Raw genomic sequence first — 18,921 nt, 5'->3', positions numbered from 1 at the left:
CCAAAAAATGTTTATTGTACGAGAAAGGCTCGATCATCATCCGGAACACTTAATGGTTTTTGACTCAACCCATCAAAATAAGAAAAAATATATATATATATATTTCCCAATTGGGATTTTAAATTATGCAATCTCTTAATGGTCAACCTTCAGAAACGTTATATTCCGAAAATAGTAATTTTTCTTCATACTAAATTGACATATTTGAACTTTGGGTAAAGCTCAGCATTGTATTAACCCTACAGTACCTGTGAGAACAAATAACTGCTACAAATAAAATAAAGATATCATAACAAAAGTTTTATTCCAAACTAATAAAGTAACCGTATATTCTATTGTATTGAATTGAAGTAAATTATTATTGATTTTTCACATGCAAATCTTTTGACAAGGGCACAGTGTTCAAAAAACGGTGAATGAGTGATAATTAACGTGGGCTTGTTCTTATGTACCCCTTAAATTTGACTCCTACCAATGATCATTCTCATTTCATTGCGCCTTAATTGTCGAACAAGTGCGAATACGTCAAAGCGCCTTTATTTTGTGCGAGGTAACATTTGCTGACTTTGCCAGCTTTGTGCATTTAAGCTTTTTCAGCGATTTAGTTTTTGTCGGCACATTATGTTAGCGTTTAAATATCTCACTATTTGTCGCATTTGCCATCTAATGCACAAATTATGTTTTTTTCAGCATTAATGTCTGCCCGGCGGCACATACACATACATGTTCATATGTATGGAATTCACAGGAGAAAGGAGAAAACAAATGAGATACTCTATACGCAACTATTTTCATATGAGCATATGCTTGTATATATGTAAATGTATGTATGTATGTATCAATAGATGTTACATTTGTATATACTTTAAGTGCTTTTTTCGTGTGTACTGCCGCTTTCTAACACAAAAAAACACACACACACGTGTGAATATATGTACATACAATAAATGTACATATATGTATACACTGACAACCGCTATCCGCCAAGTCTGTACGACACCTTATTCCCAAGTCATCGGAAGTTATAACCTTTCCGGTTTGCAATCGTACCGACCAACGCACCATAAGTGCAGTCTATGTAAATAATAAAGTGCAGAGAGAGAACAAGTAGAAATTGTGTCACAAAGGCGGGAAAAATGAGCGATGCACACACACACACATTCGCCTTTATTACATGCATGTGTTTGTATGTGTGACTGTGCAGTTTGTAAATGCCTTCCATATTTAGACTCCACCCCTTTTGTGGCAGGAGGGAAAATAAATGCCATATTGATATTTTGAGTAAAACAAATAATAATAACAGCAACAACAACAACACAAAATTATCTTATCATTGTCACTCTCCGATTCTCCAGGCTACTCCAGCGCAAAACCAATGGAAAACGCACGCTTCCAGCGCCGTCGCAGTAGACGTTGCGTATACTTGCTCGCTTGTAAAATACGAAAACAAATGAAAAAAACAACAACATTACCAACACTACCGTCAAACGGCCATTAAGCATCAGCAACACAAATTCATCGACGGCACGTCGACAGCTGAAAATTTTGCAAGCGCGTATTCAGCAATTTGAAAAGCAGCAGCTCACTGGAAGGTTTCCCCGAACGGGCAGCACATTAGACCCGAAGGGGCTGCATGAAAACACTTCAAAATGAACTATTTTCTTTTCCCATATTTGACAACATCAAATACGCGTGTATGTGTATGTATGTAAATAAATATGCATGCGCATATATAACTTCTTGAGTGCATAAATACAAATATTTACTAACTTTCGAAGGTAATGTATATGTGGGTGTGTGCGTGGACTTACGTAAAAGTAAAAAAAAATATTGTTTTATTGTTACTCTTACGCGCATGCATAATTACTGTTATTCGAAATCAATAATATACATATTTTCGGTTTTACTAAGCAGCTTAAGCTAGGAAGTTATATTTTAATTTGTATCACAATTAATTATACGTAAACAGAAATTTATAAAACATTATGGACGACAGATAGGTAAATTTGTCTTGCACATACTTATGTATGTATATTTGTATTTATTTATGAAAACATACATTATGTATGCATAGCAAGTAATTAAGTGTTGAACTGATGTGAACTCCAAGATTGTAAAAACTAAAATTATTATACTCAAAAAATATATTTTTCGAATTTTTTCTTTTTTTTGTTTTGTTTTCGTTTCACGTTTTCATATGTGACGCACTTTTCGTCATAAGTAATCCTCCCCTTGAGAAATGGATTGTAGTACCACGATGAATTTACGATATGGGAGGTGTACCAGTAATCGTCTAAATATTTCTCCATATGTACATAGGTATATTCGATATACATATAAGAAGTGGCGTTAGGTATGAATATTTTTGATATCAAATATGTCAAATATGATATATGATATTTTATTATTACAATATTCCATAAAGGAAAAGTGGCCTTGTTTGAGTTTCGGTTTTAGAATACACTACTCATGTATTAATTCAGTTGGTTTAGCAAAACTTACTTCCCATACAATGCCAGGTATAAACTAACTAGCCCAAAAATAGGGATATGGTCTATAAATCACATATTTCGCCTAAGTATCATGAAACGGGAAATATCACAAATGATTAACTGTAAAATATCACAACTAAAATGTACAGAATATTTTTATGATAAGGCACTGTGTCGATATATTATTTTAGTTAGACCTAACCTTCAAACCATCTCTTAGGCAATTAGTTCGATAGATGTTTCAATGAAACCCTATTTGATGAAGAAAAAAATATTACTAAATGGTGAACTTTATGTAAGTTATACGGAAAAATACCAGTTGCAAATCTGATTACGTATATGTATACTTTGAGAAGCGAATGGAATACTTTTGATCAACAGCCTTGAATATGAAAAACGATCTATAGATATTATAATATAACGTTACCATCAAAAGTTGTGAAACATTAAAATTAAAAAACGGCTATTTCGTTAGTTTGCTTAAAATAAAAGAAATAACAAAAAACAAGTATAGAAATACCTAAATCTTTTTTTAAAATAATCAATCCATCAAGTTCAAATGAATGAATTCAAAATCTCTCAGCATCAGTAGAAAAACTCGAAACTAAAAAAGATTCTATAGTTTACTCGTAGGTATTTAATTTTTTTGAATTTATTTGCTTAAATGTATTCACAATATTTCAGTGGATGGAGCCATGTGTAGAAGTTCACCAGGTGAGGAACGTTCTCTGATCCCCATTCACTTGGGAGTGGCCAGAAATAATTATTTTACATATGGCTCAAGCAGCTCACGACTTCCGGTCTTAGACCAAGTATCCTCTGGGTAGCCAAAAAACATCCGTTTGAAGGCGAGCTAAAGTGGCAAGGCGAAAAGTATCTACCCACGTATAAAACACCCCCGATGAAATGAATAATAAAACAACCTCTCTCGACGAACAAAGACAAAACTTTATAAGTCACTCATTATTACCGTCCTGCTATATGGTGCAAAGCCATGAACGATGACTACATCTGATGAGTCGACGTTACGAGTTTTCGAGGAAGGTTCTGCGGAAGAATGGATGAAAACGTTCCAGCTCTAGAAGTATTCGACGCAGTACTCGCCGGGGGAAGCAGAAGAAGGGGAAGACCTCCACTCAGGATCAGCTGGAGAAGGTCCTGGCTGCACTTGGTATGTCGAATTGGCGTAAAATTGCAAAAAGAAGAAACGACTGGCGCGCTGTTGTAAACTCGGCTATAACTGCGTAAGCGGTATTTACACCAATAAAGAAAGAAATAAGAATATTTCAAGGATGTTATATCTAAATTTCGTGTCGAAGTTATGAGTATTTGTATAAATATCTTTTGAACATTTTTTTTCAGCTTTCAAAATTTTTCCTTTTTCAAAGTCGATGGCCCTCACTGCTACACCGAACTTTTGGAAATTTTGAATGTTATTTATATAAAAAACTTAAGGGATCGTCTCAATGTGAAATTTTTGAAAATTTTCTTGCACTATGGGATGGTATATACTCTAATAAATATTCTCATAAAATTTTGAAGTCGAAGTTAAAATTATTACGGTCACTAAAGCGTTTATTGTAAAAAGGGAACAGAGTGGGGAACATAGCGACTCTAATCTTTAAACGTATTTTTCCAAATTCGATACTTTTTGTCAAATTTCAAAGAAAATTGGAACTAGATATCTTCAAAACTCTTCCTTTGAGAGTGAAAATCAAATTTAGATCAAAATTGCAGCCGCAATCGTGGACATCGTACAGGACCTTTTTTTTTTTGCGTCGCTTCAACACTTTATTTAACTATTAATTAAACAAAAATAAAAAATATCGTTTTGTATTCGTCATGAACGTATTTATTTATAAAAACCCAAACCGATTAGTTAATTTCAACATTTAAAAAAACATCGAAAAATCAGTGATTTTTCAAAAAGTCACATTGAGACGATCGCTTAAAAGGTAACGATTACAATAACAAAAAACCCGAGTTTGTCACAAAAAAATACGTTTTTTCCGAGTTCTAAAAATCAATAATTTTTTTTTTTTTTTTGATTTCATATAAATCAGCATTCAACTTTATTACGGACTTCCCGTATATCACAATTTTGAATTCCATAGTTCTTTCACTTTGTGGCATATAAATGAAAAACCAATGAAGGTTAAGAATAAAAGTCGACACAAATATTTCAGGTATTCCATTTCACATCTCAAAAATTTACGAAATCGGACAATACGTTTTCAATCACCCATATAAGTACTGAATAAGTGCACGTGTAAAAAAACGGTAAAATTCGAGTCAATACTTCTTCTATATAAGTAACAAAAATATTTTCGGACTTTCCTTAGACATATATAACGTTCTGTGTGTCAGTTATCCACATAAAATTGCTTGCAAGCATGATCATGACTATACATACTTAAGTAATATCAAAAGATGATGCAATCGGTCCAGATCTTCACCTAGCTACTATATACGCCATATTTTGATACTTTGAATCGTTTCTGCGCTGGATAGGAAAATATATAAGTTCGTAATTTCAGTAAAATTTAGTCGTTGAGTTCGCAAGAAAAAATTCCGATTCAGGTTGTTATGGTTTAAGAATAGTCAGAAGTGTGTCAAATGAAAAAAATCATCACGTGATGTTTCGTCACATTTTTCTTTTATTTTTAATCAACTGATGTTGATGATAAGTTAAAAACGTTTTCGAATCACCGTGTATATATGTTACTAAAAAATCCCAACAGGGTGGGTGAATTTGTACAAAAATACACATATTACAATTATGCTTATAAATATTTTTTGTATAAAATAAATATTACACAATACAATATTCCAGCATCACCTATATTTCGCTCATGTATTTGTGTCGTTTAGTCGTCTAGTTCTCAACAGCGATTTTGAGGTATTTTAAATAACACTAAAGTAAATCACAATTTTAACACCTAATATGGACTTTAATGAATTCCGTGATTTTGAAAATAGTGCAATAGATTTGCTAATCGGCTATTTAAGAAATATATAATATATACTATATAACAATATGTTAAATAAACAAAATTTTAGTAACATTCAAATATAAAGTATAGAACTTGAAATAATCTTCTAAAATCGAGACTTAACCTTTTTGTATTGGAAAAAAGTTTTGGGTAAAGATCTTCACTGCAAGGGCGAAGTAAACTATTTTTTGCTTAAAACTCTGCTTGCGATATAGTGAATATTAAAACTGAAACACTTTATCTCTCTTTCGCACTTTAAGTACTAACACAAAAATGGTCTATTTATGCAATTGTATGAAAGGATTAGGAAATCTCATCGTAAAGGATTTAAGTAATTTTAACCAAGAAATAATGAGCTTTTCATCAATAAGTACTTAAATTCTTTTTATAATTAGCAATGTACTGTCATCAGTCGAGCCGTTTTCGATAATTCACGCAATACCCGATGAAATGCCAGAACAGGCTGGAAATTGGCAGGATGTATTGAATGACATTGAAATATTTTAATGCCAGCTTTAACACATTGGCAGTCACCACATTTTCATACTTACAATCTATCTGGCTAATCTATGGGATCTATTATCGGAGAGTTACTCATAGCTGGCCTTGGCATACTGGGTTTAAATTTGTTGAGTCTGTTATATAATATGGTTGGATCACCATAGGTGCTAATTCACAAATATTTTCCACAGGATTGCCGTCCAGTCTGCACTGAACTTGAAGTAGTCGTTTTGGATTTCCTAAATTTCTTAGATTACCTCTGCATTTGCAATTCAGGGTTCAATTTTACTTGCTGTGAGATCAGCGCGTGAGCAAATGGTGCAAGGAATGACAAAACGATTGGAAATAAGCTAAAGTATTATCGGAACCAAATTAACTGCATATTCCAGCGACCAGAGTAATAGTTCTATAGAAAAGTCAGGCAAATTTGCCTGTTTGCCGATCCAATTGCTCCCCACTGCAGATGATTTTGTACTGTGCGCACAACACTCCCTCTGCGGGTGGGGGGGACCCTCTGGGTTCAAGGGAAAACCGAATATACCCGCGGCAATGCATGCCTGTCGTAAGAGGCGACTAAAAACCACATGCACTATGTCTGACATTTACAGGTCTTGGTTTAAATGTCAACATGATCTAAGTCAGAAAAGTGCTATAATATTCTGCTGGAAGTCAAATTCTAAGCTTTGTGCATGTTTATATCACAAAATATAAAGCATTTGTCACAGCGACAAATGTCACCAGTCATTGAGTTTTTGGGGACTCAACTGGTAGTAGCAAAAGCTACAAAGCCACACCAAAGACCATAACCTGGTACCACCAGGAGCAGATAGCCCATGGAGGTAACTCCAATCTGCTCATTGGGTTTGGCCCCTTGTGGAGATTGTGGTTTGTACCTAAATGCAGGAAGGGCATTAGTTGCATGCGGCCGGGTGCCGGACCCAGAGTATGGCAGAGGTTTTAGATGGGCCTCGAACCCGACCAAGGTGACTAGGGTGTCCCTATCCACCCGAACCAATTGGAACCAAGGTATAAGGGCAAAATGCATTTATGCTTTGGGGCGCTGATGCATAAATACGCATTGTATTGATCTACGTGCTTCTAGCAATAGAAAGCACCGTGAGGTTAGGCCTTCGCAGGCAGATACTCACGTAAACTACAACGGATTCTGGCCGCACAACAGTTGGAAGCAGCGGTAAGAGAAGATTTATCCCGAGGAGTAATACACACAATGTGTATAACTATGTGTATAGATACCCTCAATATAAATTTGCATAAATTACTGATGGTCAATTACGATTGTGCAGTAATTAGGCTGAAAGATGCTAGAAAACTTATGGAAACTCTTCAAGTGAACCGCCTCTCCTTAGAAAACAATGAGAAAACTAATAAGCATGACTTGCTTGGCTTCCGCAATTGGCAAATATCGGTGGGTATACGTTTTCGGGCACTTAAAGTCTTAAACTTGACGTAGGCATTTACGACACCATCTGAAACTATCGGCGCATTTCGAAAAATATATTTTAGCTGATAATTGCATCACTTGGCATCGTTTGTTTTAGAATGGATACTAAAGATGAAGACGTTAATTTTGCCTGGACTGAAATTCAAAATTAACTGAATGAAATGAGTGTGATGCAGGAAGAACTGGAAATACCCGATAGCATTGCCAAATGCGAAAGGACTATAAACGAAATTTGTTTGCAAATTTTAAGGAAGCGGCAGTCTTTAAATTTAGGTAATATTCAATTATTCAATTAATTGAAGAAATTATATAAAAAAGATTATTTTACTAGAAATTACAAACATTTATGTATTTCCTTTCACCTTAATAATAGAGTTTCTGATTATCACCTGACCAATTTACTTACCATCAATTTTACAATCATATTTATTTATATCGGTAGATGATAAATTATTGAAAAAATAATAATTTATTATCACGGTAGTGTTAAACATAAAAATATGTTTATTTATGAAAGTTACAGTATCACAAAACAAATACTGAATACAAAATATTATATGTTATCCATTTTTAATAAATTTTAAATATATGCAGCACTTTTCAATGTATATTATTTATTTAACACTTTTTTGGTGTAGCATACTTTTGTAGAAAATACAATTTATTTTTAGACGTGACTGTTTCCGAACTCATAGTCAAGGGTGGCAGCGCCATGTTACCCAGCTGATATATTTGCCAAATACCCTAAATTGCTAAGAAAATAAACATCTGGTAATAACAGCAAATAATAACAAAATATAAAAAATATTTCGGTCGCTATTTCAAGTCAAACATTTTAGTGAAAATAAATTTCCATTTGAAACTACAAAAAAGAGTTTTTTTTAATAACCATCTTAAAAATTTAAATTACGGCAAATAAAGGAAGTGCAATGAGATAGTAAGACCAGTTGACATTTAATTTCTAGAGCCTTGTATTTAGTTTTTCTAATGTTTACTGAACACAAATTTTTCAGCATTCGTTGTGTGGGACGAAAACTACACGGTACAAACCTAGTTAATAATACGTTCAAAACCACATATCCAACAAACATTTTGAATAAACCCAGAAATGAGGTTGCCGTAGTCGTTATTGGCGCAGGACTTGCCGGTCTGTCGGCTGCGAATCATTTAATGAAAAATGGTTTCAAACAAACAATAGTACTAGAGGCTACTGATCGTTATGGTGGACGCATAATTTCCAAGCAATTCGGTGATGCTTACTGCGAGTTGGGCGCGAAATTTGTGCCCATAAACGCAAAAGATGATACGGTCTACAACATACTGCAAAGCATGAGAGGACTACCGAAAAAAGTAATACCAAACAAAGACAAACTGTATATAAATGCATTTGGAGAAAAAGTTGATCGGAAACTGCCCGAGTTAATAGATAGACTATACAAGCGGCTTTGTTCACATATTCAGCTGGATGAAAAATACAGAACTGGCGCTATGGATGACCTGAATAATTTACACACATATTTTCAAGCTGAAAAATCAAGATTGGTGACATCAGTTTTTAATGGAGATGAACGGAAAACTGCCAATGAAATATTCAATTCACTAATCAAAGAGTTTGGCAGCCTTTTAGGTTGCTCGCTGGAATATGTTAATATTGAACATATAACAAAGTTGAAAAATGGTGTAAATTTTGGCAACTACATTTACATACCTACTGGCTTAGACAACATATTAAGTGTTTTGACAAAAAATCTCTGCAATACGCAATTGAAGATTGGCAAGCCGGTTGGTGAAATCAATTGGTATATACCACCAGAAATTGGTGGAAAACGTGTTGCTTGCTTAGATGGTGATGTATTTCGCGCAGATCACATAATTTGCACGGTGCCATTGGGTGTACTTAAAATATTTTCTGAAAATATGTTCCGACCGTCATTACCAAGCAACAAAATAAATTCTATAAAAAAACTTGGTTTCGGTAGTCCAGTAAAAATTTATTTTGAATACGAGGGAAATATAGACAGCTGGCTGAAGAGTAGTTTGCGGCCATTATGGCAAGCTGATGGCACTAATTCCGATATGACATGGACGAAGCAAGTAGTCGAGATATCGAAATTACCAAAAAGCAATAGAGTGGTGGAAGTAATTATTGGTGGTGAATTTTACGAAAAAATTGAAAAATTACCAGATCTGGAAGTGCTAACCGAAATTACAAATCTATTGCGTACATTGTTGAAAAATCAAAATATTCCTTATCCTACTACGATCTTGCGTTCTAATTGGAGTTCACTGGCATGCTATTTGGGTGGTCGTCCTTATTTTTCCACTGGTAGCACAATAAATGACGTTTTAACACTGGCCGAGCCGGTGGGGCCCATGTCAAGTCTACTCTTTGCTGGCGATGCAACCATAGTAGAAGGCTTTGGTACTGTAGATGGTGCGCACAAGAGTGGTATTAGAGAGGCGCAACGCATAATCGATCATTACAACAAACACGAGGCTATTTAATTAAAGTCAAAGAAATGAAATGACCTATGTGATATTTTTTTAATTACGATTTAATAACATTAACTTCGATTTAAAGCTTATAAATAGCTTACTTATTAGCATATAACACACAACAACAATGCAAAACTGTTAAAAGCATTAAGTAAATAGTATTTGGCTATAATATCAACAACAATAATATATTTAAGCATTTATATACTAATGGAATATATATAGTAGAGAGAATGTTAGCAGGCATTCGTTGTCATAGAACCAATTGAAGTACAACTTCAGGTTCGTTCCCTAAATGAGTCATTTTCTTTCTTTATGTTTTAAGTCTTCATTTTTAATACGAATGGTTTTATTGTTTTTACTCCTTGCAGATGTCATTGGCAGCTTCACTAACTTCATGCCAAGAATACTCCATATCCTCTGGCTTGGTGAATCTGGAGCAAACAGCCATACGCAAAAAGTATACATCATTTATTTTACTCGGCACCATATGTATGTTACCGCGTCCGTTAATAAGTCTCAAAAGTTTCTCACTCTTGTCATTAGCACCCTTTAAACGGAAACAAACCAAACCCATATTTACATCACCAACGATTTCAAAACGATTATCAGCCCTGCAGAGGTCAGCAAACTGTGTAGCATAGCCACAGTGACGTCTTATGTGTGCTTGTAGATTTTGAACGCCATACAAACGTAGTACAAACCACAATTTCAAAGCACGGAAACGACGACCTAATGGAATTTGCCAGTGTCGGTAGTCGGGTGCTGAACCCTGCATGTCATGCTTCAAATACAATGGGTCCACATTGAAAGCATTCACCACCCAACTGGGATCTTTGAGCCACATAGCGCTGCAGTCGAAATTCACCAACATCCATTTGTGTGGATTAAAATTAAACGAGTCTGCTGTTTCGATGCCTTTCATCAGATGACGATATTCGGGGCAAATGAAAGCGGCACCCGCATAAGCAGCATCCACATGTATCCAAACGCCGTACTTGTTGCCAACAGGGCCACATTCGTCTAAGTAATCGAAAGCACATGAATTAGTAGTGCCCAAAGTGACGACAGCCTACAAATAGACATAAAAAATATATTAGAAATTTATTCGAAATTACTGGAGCGTAAATATTCTTATAAAAAATTGGCATAGACATATATGTATGTATGTACTTAAATTTGCTTAAAGAAAGTAAAAAGTATTCTCATAACAAACACAACTACTCGTTATATTAAGAAAAGTTCAAAATTTGAATTATTTCAAACATTTTTTAAAAGACTTTATAGCTGTAAATTATAAGCTACTCAATTTTAATATTTAAATTGAAAAAAATAGCAAAATTAAATTTCTGGTATTCGAAAAAGTATGGTTACTAGCGTTTTCTAATGGCTAGCTCTAAAAATTGTTGTAATGTAAAAAACAATTTTCGAACTCATATGACAAATATACTCAAATAATTTTTTCATAAATTATAAAAAGTAAACTTCGCTAAAGAAAAATATAATAATTATATTTTTAAATTCCTTAACCAATGTATTTTACTTCTACGTACATAGAATGGTATAAGTCCGTCCTCCAAATCCTTTTTAATTGCCGCTTCTAAAGCTTCACCACGAAGTCGATTGTCTTTATCAGCTGGGACGCCACGCAATTTAACACCACCAAGTAAACCAGCACGCTCAACCGACGAATGCGCCTGTGAAGAGCTGTAGCCAACCAATTTAGAAATTATTGTATTTTCACTCCAGTCTGGGTGCAGTTTTTTAATCTCTTCGATTTTCTTAGCTTTAGCACCCAAAAGTGCCACAAGAGTTGCTTCGCTGGCTGTTCCTTGTATCACACCACCGCCTTTTCCACCCGAGCAGGCCAAGAACTCATTGGGCAAACCAATCATTTTTCCCAACCAATCCAACATGACTACTTCCAACTCGGTACATGCGGGACTGGCAATCTTTAAAAAAAAATTGTTATTTTTCGAATTTAACAATTGAGAATATTGTCAAACAACATACCCAAGAGAAACCAATGCATGCTATAGCACCACTTAACATATCTGCTACAATGGCTGGATATGAGTTGGCTGTTGGAAAGTATGCATGGAACTTGGGACTATGCCAGTGTGTGACGCCAGGCATTATAACCCGCTCAATATCCTTCATAACATCCTCCCAACTTTCTGGTGTCTCCGGTGCAGCATCGGGAATGAGTGGTCGCAAATAACCGGGTTTTACATCGGAAAGAACACGTCTGAAATTATTTAAAAATGTTAAATATTTCTATTTTATTTACAGAACATAATTTGTACATAAGTTAAAGAATTCCGAGTAAGGATGATCTTCAAAAAAAAAAAAAAAAATCACTGCATATTTTGAATTTTTCTTAGTCACGAAGGATTACAGCTATAAAAAACGGTAGAACAGCCGGACAACTCACGAAGAAATTTGTCAAAACCACGAAATATTATTATTATTTTTTTTTTTTTTTAAGATCTGAAAAACTTAAGAGACGAAGTACTAAATTATGGTTATATGTTAAAGCTGTCAAAACGGTAAACAGAGCTTAGCAGGATATCCGTCAAAAGTGACAGACCAGAACACTAATGTCGAAATTTATCACTAACAAGGGAGTTTTGAAAACCAAGCTTTCAAAAATCATCTAATCTATTCAAAATAGTATCAGACAGATTACAATTTATTTGTTAAATATTGCCGTAATAGTAAAATTCAACCGTAAAACAATAAAGAACGCGACAATGCAATGAATGCAGCCTAATGCCGTTCGCATTATTATTTCACTTTTAATTAGTTATATAATTACAAGGTTAGCTAATTATTTGAAGCTAAGATTAACAGCACATATAGCAGTTATGCTCATAGGTTCACATTGAATATAATATATAAATATGAAGTATGTATATACATTCACCGAGTTTCATTGAAGAACAAGCACACGTGTTTGCTGCCAGCTTTACTCAGTCATTTGGCTGGTCGTTTTTCTTAGTTTTGTAACTGAAGGCTTAAATGCTAATTATATTGCAATAAGAAATGAAAGTGCGGAACCAGTCATTCGGTTTGACCTTTAGGCGTGACTGAGAAAATGTACCGAATGCTTTTTCGTGATTTTGTGCTTTTGCTTAGTATATTTTTATTATTTTTGTATTTCAATGTCGGTATTTGAAAGTGAGAATTATTGATGGAATGGAGCGTAACTGAATTAAAATTCAAATTTGTATATACATATTCATATATATACATACATATATACATACATATGTACATACATATATTTTACCAGTATGTGCATACAACAATTGTATTAACTAAGTAATACCCAATTTGGTTGGTAAAAAAGTTTCTGTATGTACAAGTTGGATGTAAAATTTGTAAGCATTTAAATATGTTTTTTTTATTTAAATTACAGTATTACAGAAAAAAATGTCATGTGTATAAATAACGTTTTTTTTTTTTTTTTAAAAATTATTTTTTTAATTAATTTTAATATTAGAAAAAAAGCACATTTGCATAATTATATGTATTCTTTTGCTTTTTTATTTTAAATATAATATAATCAAAGCAAAAAAGTAAACGATTTTATGCTAAAGACAAAATTATCGATCAGCAACATACATATGTATGTATATCGGTTCAGAATTATGCAATTGCAATTGAAATAAAACATTTTTTTGATAAATCTATAGTTTGAAGCGAAAAAATGTAAAATTTCACTATGCTCCGACAAAATGTTTTCTTTTGGTGCATATTTTTAACATTGTACAACAAATTTTGAAGAATAAATCAGCTGATTTGCTTTCTACCGCTATTAACGGCATTTGAGCACTTAATCTTAAGAGCTAGCATCACCTTCTATAGTAAGTTTTTTTATAAAGTTGCAATCGCACATATATACATATTTCTCACTTTCATTACTCAGTATTCAGTATTTCTGGAAAATTAAGCAAATCCTTATATAAACAAAATTTTCAAATTTATTAAATTAATGGCTAGAATCCAATGCTATTAGTTTATTTCAACTTATCCCGTCTTCAATTTTGTAAAATTAAACACAAATTGTAATCTTAAGTATGCATTCATTATTATAATACAGTTATGTAGAAATATGTACATATGTATGCTATATAGAGACTTTACTCTAAATTGTAAGTGGCTTGACTTGTGTTAAGCAATGATAAGATTTCATGAGATAGCACATTCCAGAGATAGTGGCTCTCTCTTAAATGGACTTTCTACATTTTTTATTAGCTCTATCAATAATTATGTTAATGAAATCCCTTACATGTATGTTTATTTTCTTAAAAATGGAGCTACAAGTTCTATACCGGTGTATATTCATTTGCGCCGATTTTTGACACTGCTGAGTGATCAACTTTTTTCTCTTTATTCTGCTTTGCTTACCTATCGCGTATATTCTCCAAATAATCGGCGATATAATCAACCATCGTTTTAGCAAAATCTTTGAACTCGGGTGCCTCCATGTCGATCTAAGGGTTAATAAATTATTTTTCATAAAACCATATTTTTTGGTATAATTGTAGTTAAAGATAGTTTCCAATTAATAATGCAAATACTATTTTGAAAATCTCTATACACAACTTACCGACACGTTAGGATCAAGCTTATCCATATTTATATCAGAAATACCCTTCACCAAATTTTCCAAATTATTATTCATTTTATTGAAGAGCACTTGTTAAATTTTTAGTGATTTTTTTCTTCTTAATAGAGAAATAGAAGAGGAAGAAATATGTTAAGTAAAAGCAGTCACAGTAATGGATGTGTTTGTAAATAATGCAGGTGTTCCATATTTAAAATAAATACTAGTTTTTATTAATTTATACAAATATTGTATCGATTTATATTATATGTTGGTATTTATGAGTATATTAATAGGTACTACTACTCAACTAAGCCGATTACTACAGATAACTCATTATTATTATTTATTTTTTCTTTAAAGCGAGATAATCTCTCAACCGGTTTTTATCTCTAATGCTTTAATATTTTACATATGATTACATTCAATATAATAAATGTTGATTTGGGAAAATAAAAAAATGCATTAAAGTGAAGTCTCAAACTTAACAATCTATTTATTTTTGCTTATGGTGTCTGGTAATCATAAATTTCATTCATAACTATTTATATATAAATAAATTAATGTATATACATATATAATAAGCAAAATAAAATCAAGACAAAATATTCACTTTTATTGTAATATACCACAATAGAATGATAAAGTAATCCAAATAATTTCTTTAAACATAGTAATTTTTCACGCCAAATAGTCTTCCATAACCAATTCTATACTAAAACTAAAAATTAAAAATTACAGTTAACCTTTATATGTAATCATAAATCATTAATAAATAATTATAAATAGGTCAGTAGGGCGATCTTTAAAAAAAATTTTTTTTTTTTTGCATTTTCGGTTCCCTTACACCCTTACAATTAATGTAKAAACCCACTTTACTATTGGAAGGTTTCGAAAAAGGCCCAAAACTAATAATACCCCTCGACGTTCGGAGTGCTCGGAGTGCACACCTCAAACTTTAAACGTGTTTTTTTTTTCAAAACACCCTTTTTTAAACTGGCGGACATGATTCCGGTCGAACTACTAAACCGATTTGCTTAGTTTTTTTTAATGTTCACAAAACGCCTGGCTATCGTCCCCACTAAATTCATAATTTTTTATAATTTATTGACAATGCTATGACAAAATTTAAGTAAAAAAAGATGGGGAAAAATTAAAAAAAGAAACGTTAATTACTTTTTTATTTAACAACATTTTTTCGAGATTCTAGTAGGGACGATAACCATTCACGTACATTTATGAATAAATTGGGTATTGGTGTTTCAGATGATCCAAACAAGAGAAATCGTGCCCGCCAGTAAAAAAACGCATCTCATTCAGCTAGCCATTTCTCCGACAAATGTCATCAAAAAATTGCAAAAAAAATTAGCTTTTAAACTCCACGATATATGTACCTCATGATATGTGAAAATTTCTATTGAAGAATAAAAATTTGTATGAAAAAATTGTCAAAAAACGAGCCATATCACCTTACTGACCCCTTAATGAGTTCTCAATTATTTGCACCATATCAGAAGTGTATCGGCTTAAGCGCCTAAAAATAGGCAAGAAAACAGACGAGTCTACGTTAAGGTAATTTAACTAGGTTTTACCCGGCCAAGGGCTGTTATTTCAAAAAAATCCAACACTGTTTGAATCAGTAGCTAAATTGATAACAGAAAGTTCAAAATCCTGCTCAAAACGTTAGATCAATATTGTACATTTTTACAAGATTTTCAATTACTTATTTACACACCAACATCACCAGCTTAAAAAATATTGGATTTTGTTTAAAAATGAGATGATTTTTAGCCCGCCAAAATTACATTTGCCAATCGAAAAACTGGTTGGTCATTGTTCGAAGAAATATAATTCGAAGAAATATAATAATAATAGTTGGAAAATACAGTTTTGAGCCAAACCTATTCAAAGATATGCTGATTGATCTTCAAAATTTTAGTATATTACTTTAAAATGTATTTAAACTGCCCAAATACGCAAAAACATTGATCCAAGTCAGGGTGATGGTACTAGGTCAGTATCGTAAAACCCTCAAGAGGTCAGTTTTTTTTATTGACCTTTTAAATTTTTTCCTTATTTACCATAGTTTTCCATCTTAACAAATTAATTTTTTCCAATCAGGCGTCCAGATATACGAAAGCTGATTAAAAGTGACGCATTCAACAATATTTTGATTGACGCTGAATTGAATGCATGGCAGGCAATCAAAGAAGTAATAGAAGGCTTACGATGTTTCTGTCGCAGGGATGTTAAGAGCATTCTCGGTCTTTTTTTTTTACAACTAAGCAAAACATCAAGATAAGGAAAAAATTTACAAGGTCAATAAAAAAAACTGACACATACGCCAAACCCTTTGAGGGTTTTACTATACTGACCTAGTACCATCACCCTGACTTGGAATTTCTTACCCCCCAGACAATAATCCCAAAATTGTTCCACAGTGTTATAACACCAGATTTGTACATATGTACTTTAAACTGCTGATTTTATAAAGAAAACGTAAATAATTAATAACAAATGAACCTAATTGTACCGTGGAAGTTTCTATGTTTCTTTTTCTGCGTGCTACGCCCCTGACTTATGCGCTCCGAAACCCATTGGCAAAGATTCAATGTAAATATTTGAGACATACATACGTACATACTTTACCTATGTGCTTATGTACATATATATTATGCGATTTATGCAAATATACTATGAAAGCTTATACGAAATAATGTTAGCCTTGTTATTTGTGTATCGAATCGACAGGTAATTAAAAGAATAAGCATTAATAAAGTAAATTTTTGCTGGTAAATGGTAAGTGAATGCGTATATATGTATGTATGTATATTTTAGCTTGAATATGAACTAACAGTATTATAGTTAGCATAACATAACATAGTAAAGCAAAAGAATTTGTGTTAATGCACTTATTAGCCAGTTCACAAATACATCTTTACATTGGGTATATGCACTTATAAATTTGTATGTATACGGGATTGTAGCACACGATTAATGGAAAAGGCACAAAACTAGAATTTTTTGGCTTATTTATGCAAAATTTTTAAATTAATAAATTATTAAAACAAATGCATCAGAAATATCTAACAATAAAAATGTTTTAAAGAACAGTTATTGAAAAACTATTTATTAAGAATTTTTTTATGAATATTTATTAAGAAATTTTGTAATAAAAAACTATATTTTTTCTATTTGTTTTATTAATTTTATTTTTTTTTTTTTTTTTTKTATGAAAGATATGAAAATTTCCTTTTCAGCTCACTCACCAAAATTTAACTTTGTATATGTTTGCACTTCTTTACACTTTGTAATTCTAAGTAAATTTTATGAGCAACAAATTCAATTAAAACTGCCGCACAACAATAAATGGCAATAAAACCTATTAGCACTATAATAATTGTATATAAATATATTTATACAGAACAAAACGAGTGAGCTCGCGGCACTACTGTTCACCACTGTTCGAGTTAACTAAAGCACGAGCGTTTATCAACTGAAAAGACTTCAGTGATTGAAGCGAAATTTAAAGCAAAAAGCCCCGCAGGACCGGTTCAGCAAAAGCGGAGCAACGAAAATGCGCAGGTGCCTTCTAAATATATGTACATACATACAAATATACATAATATAGACCAATTGTAACAACAAGTGGTTGGTTGACACACACACACACATTTATATTTGTATATTTGTACATACATATGTTTATCTGCTGAAACTGAATTCTGTGAATGCAATTCGTAGCGTTTTAGTCAGCATTAGATGCAAGCGAGTCTTATCAGAAATACCCAACTACAAATAAAAATAAAACAACATATTAACGGTCGAAGTGTACGGAACTAACTGCAACTGTGGAAACTAAGTGCAGCAGCTCGTGAGAACTCAAGATAACACTCTGACATATACGAAAGATTATACTAAATATATGTACATATGTAACTATTGATAATCAATTATAGAAAAAAGTAACATTAAGCTCGAACTGTCAACATTTACGCATGTGTAGACTATTCATACATACGTATATGTGTATGTGTAAAATACATACATACGTACATCCCTTAAGGGTGATACGTGCGATTTTATGTTGGTGACAGTGAACCTTTCTCGGAAATGGATCATTTAGTTTGAAGTGGCGGTCACTTAATGGTGCTGAAAGCTGGTAATTGCGGAAGCTTGTGTTAAGCTTAGTGCATATAGTTTTTGGTTCGTAGCGCGCTTATGACATGCATTTTTTGCAACTTAAAATTACTCTATTATTATACTCCCGCAACAAAGTTGCTAAAGAGAGTATTATAGTTTTGTTCACATAACGGTTGTTTGTAAGTCCTAAAACTAAAAGAGTCAGATATAGGGTTATATATA

At 32.8% G+C, this 18,921-nt stretch overlaps 2 protein-coding genes across 3 annotated transcripts; one reads left to right on the top strand and one right to left on the bottom strand.

Moving 5' to 3' along the window:
- The first annotated feature begins 8,377 nt into the window (after positions 1–8,377).
- On the top strand, positions 8,378–9,972 carry LOC108972186 (protein anon-37Cs). Its single transcript, XM_018938699.1, has 2 exons — positions 8,378–8,385; positions 8,462–9,972. Exons 1-2 carry the CDS (start codon positions 8,378–8,380, stop codon positions 9,951–9,953), a joined length of 1,500 nt encoding a protein of 499 aa, XP_018794244.1. The 3' UTR covers positions 9,954–9,972.
- A 10-nt stretch (positions 9,973–9,982) lies between these two features.
- On the bottom strand, positions 9,983–18,040 carry LOC108972197 (aromatic-L-amino-acid decarboxylase). Of its 2 annotated transcripts, XM_018938713.1 has the most exons (6): positions 17,826–18,040; positions 14,560–14,677; positions 14,358–14,443; positions 11,958–12,192; positions 11,498–11,896; positions 9,983–11,016 (listed from the first exon to the last, which is right to left on the bottom strand). In XM_018938713.1, exons 2-6 carry the CDS (start codon positions 14,632–14,634, stop codon positions 10,303–10,305), a joined length of 1,509 nt encoding a protein of 502 aa, XP_018794258.1. In that variant the 5' UTR covers positions 14,635–14,677; positions 17,826–18,040; the 3' UTR covers positions 9,983–10,302. The 2 variants fall into 2 exon arrangements, with proteins under 2 accessions (XP_018794258.1, XP_018794259.1); XM_018938714.1 differs by lacking the exon at positions 14,560–14,677.
- Positions 18,041–18,921: the final 881 nt, after the last annotated feature.

Source organism: Bactrocera latifrons, unplaced genomic scaffold, assembly GCF_001853355.1.
Source record: "Bactrocera latifrons isolate USDA-ARS-PBARC rearing strain unplaced genomic scaffold, ASM185335v1 scaffold_385, whole genome shotgun sequence".
In the NCBI taxonomy this organism is placed as follows: domain Eukaryota; kingdom Metazoa; phylum Arthropoda; class Insecta; order Diptera; family Tephritidae; genus Bactrocera; species Bactrocera latifrons.
This window is presented reverse-complemented; position numbering and strand designations above follow the sequence as displayed.

Coding starts and splice junctions, on each gene's coding strand:
- LOC108972197 (XM_018938713.1), bottom strand. CDS start 14,634: ATGAATAATAATTTGGAAAATTTGGTGAAGGGTATTTCTGATATAAAT. Junction 11,897..11,957: donor CATGCATTGGTTTCTCTTGG/GTATGTTGTTTG, acceptor TTTTTTTTAAAG/ATTGCCAGTCCCGCATGTAC. Junction 11,017..11,497: donor ACGGACTTATACCATTCTAT/GTACGTAGAAGT, acceptor GTCTATTTGTAG/GCTGTCGTCACTTTGGGCAC.